The 2169-nt window shown below is 49.1% G+C and overlaps 1 protein-coding gene across 1 annotated transcript in view; it reads left to right on the plus strand.

The window, feature by feature from the left end:
* The first annotated feature begins 1978 nt into the window (after positions 1-1978).
* The window catches only part of LOC112960569 (ADP/ATP translocase 3), a 3821-nt gene continuing 3630 nt past the window's right edge, over positions 1979-2169 (plus strand). The window contains exon 1 of the mRNA XM_026054966.1: positions 1979-2155. Coding sequence (XP_025910751.1) covers positions 2045-2155 — 111 coding nt within the window. The 5' untranslated portion in view covers positions 1979-2044. The remainder of the gene's footprint in view (positions 2156-2169) is intronic.

A 2169-nucleotide genomic window follows, 5' to 3' on the forward strand; every position in this document is an offset into this window, starting at 1 on the left:
GAAGCCATGGATTATGAGATAATTCCAACTATACTAATTAATTTTACATTTATCTCAGACACTTGTGACAAAAGCTGGAAGCTTTGGTCTGGTCCTGTCAATTGCTACTTCASCAGTCTAATGAAAACACAAAGGGAATCCTTGGGAATACCACAGTTTAAGTTGCATGTGCATCCCTGAGTATATGCATCACAGCCTTTCATTATGTACTTCCAAAATATGGTCCTGTAACTGGGCGTGTGTCTAGCCTTGTGTGGGCATAGGAGTCAGTTCACTACATCCATTCAAGGGTTTAGAACATAAAATAGCATACAATTGACTCTGTATCTTTTAATGTACAATACACAGTATAGTCATGTATTAATACATAGTATCATATTACATGAGAGACAAAGTCTGTGAAATAGAACTATGCCTAGCACATCTTGTTCTCGCTACACACTATTTGAGAGGTGCTCTCATTTTGAAATCCAGTAAAGCACATGTATCTGTAAACAGTGGTTTCAGATACTTCAGCTTACTGCAGTTTTGTGGTTTATCTTCAATCATACTGACTTATTTAAAAAAATATATTTTGCTTTATTTCTTTTTGTATGAAAGATCCACTGAAAGACTAAAAGGAAAAGTGAAAGCAATTACGAAAGAAAAGTACTAACAAAGTGCTATTAAGTTAAAGGCGTGTGTGACCTAATGCCTTCCAGCTATAAAATAATTTCAAGGCTTTTAAAAAGAATAGGTATAATTTTAGACAGAACTTCAGCCATTAGATGTCAAATTTCACTTTCAGTATACAGTAAAAATAACAGAAATTGCTGATGGGAGACCAAGCTTGTTATTTATAGGGGCAAGGGATCTGCCACGAGTGCTTCCTCTGACAACCCTCCTAAGAGGTTTTTACACCAACCAACTTTAAGCACTTAAAAAAGAAGTTAGGACCATACTTTTACATTGCTGTTGTAGGTAACCTAGGTGCAACCTTCTTTGGTATTTCATTTTTTCTTTAAGCTGGATTGGTTCAGTGATGTATAGAAAAGCCCAGAGATAGAACACAAACAGCACAATGGTGAGGATGAGGTGGGAACAGAGGTTGGAAACAAGGAGATCCCTTAAATCAGTGTTATCATGAGGCTGATGAGTACAGAGCAAAAGTCTCTGGTGTCCGGACAGTGCCCCAAAATTCACTCTCCTCCTCCATAAAGAGTGCTGCTGCTGCTGAGGAGTGCTCCCAGTAGCTTTGCAGGTAAAGCAATACCTCATTCCTAAATCGGCTTTAAATATTCAGTGCAAAACTAGCTTTGTGGTTTGCTTGATTATCCACTGAACTGACCACCTATGCTGACAAATACATACCATTGAATTTGGTACTTTGCTGCCTTGCACTGATTTAGGTCCAGCTGTGTAAGGTATACAGTTTCTGAGAAATTTGTCCATTAAGTTGAATAGGTTAACGTAAATTTCAACGACAAATTAAAAAAAGGGGGGGGGGGCAGACCTTGCGACAGAAAAGTGATTGATCTGGAAAAACGCGTGTGCGGTGACAGCTCCCCGCCGTACTCTTTCCAGAGACCGAGCTGCGAGGCACCTGCGGGAGGCGAGCCGAGGCCAGCGCGGTCTAACCGCCACGCCACTCCGCCGTTTGAAGGAAGGAGGCCGCGCGCAGCTCACAGCCACCGTCGGGAAGCGGGAGAAGGGGCCGGCGCGGCGCAGCGGCCACCCCACGCACCGGGGTCTCGGCGGGGAGGGAGCGCCCGGCAGCCCCGCCCGCGCCCCGGCTGGCGGCTCGCAGCTGGCAGCTGGCGCCGCGGGGAGGGGAAGGGAGGGGGAGGTGGCGCGCGCCACCCGCCGTAACCGCAGCCCGCGGGTTGCCCGGCCCCGCCCCCCACGGCCGCCGAAGCCCCGCCCCCGGGGCGGCGCGGCCAATGGAGCGGCGGCGGGCGGGGCCGGCAGGGCCCGGCATTTAGCTCATGCGCGGMAGCGGTTCCGCCCTTTCGGCCTGAGCGGCAGCAGCATTTCGTCCACCCAGCGGCAGCGGCTCGGCTCAAACATGGCGGACCAGGCCATCTCCTTCCTCAAGGACTTTCTGGCGGGCGGCGTCGCCGCCGCCATCAGCAAGACGGCAGTGGCGCCCATCGAGCGCGTCAAGCTGTTGCTCCAGGTCAGCGGTGCGGC

Source organism: Apteryx rowi, unplaced genomic scaffold (genome assembly GCF_003343035.1).
Source record: "Apteryx rowi isolate R43461 unplaced genomic scaffold, aptRow1 scaffold_979, whole genome shotgun sequence".
Taxonomy (NCBI): Eukaryota; Metazoa; Chordata; class Aves; order Apterygiformes; family Apterygidae; genus Apteryx; species Apteryx rowi.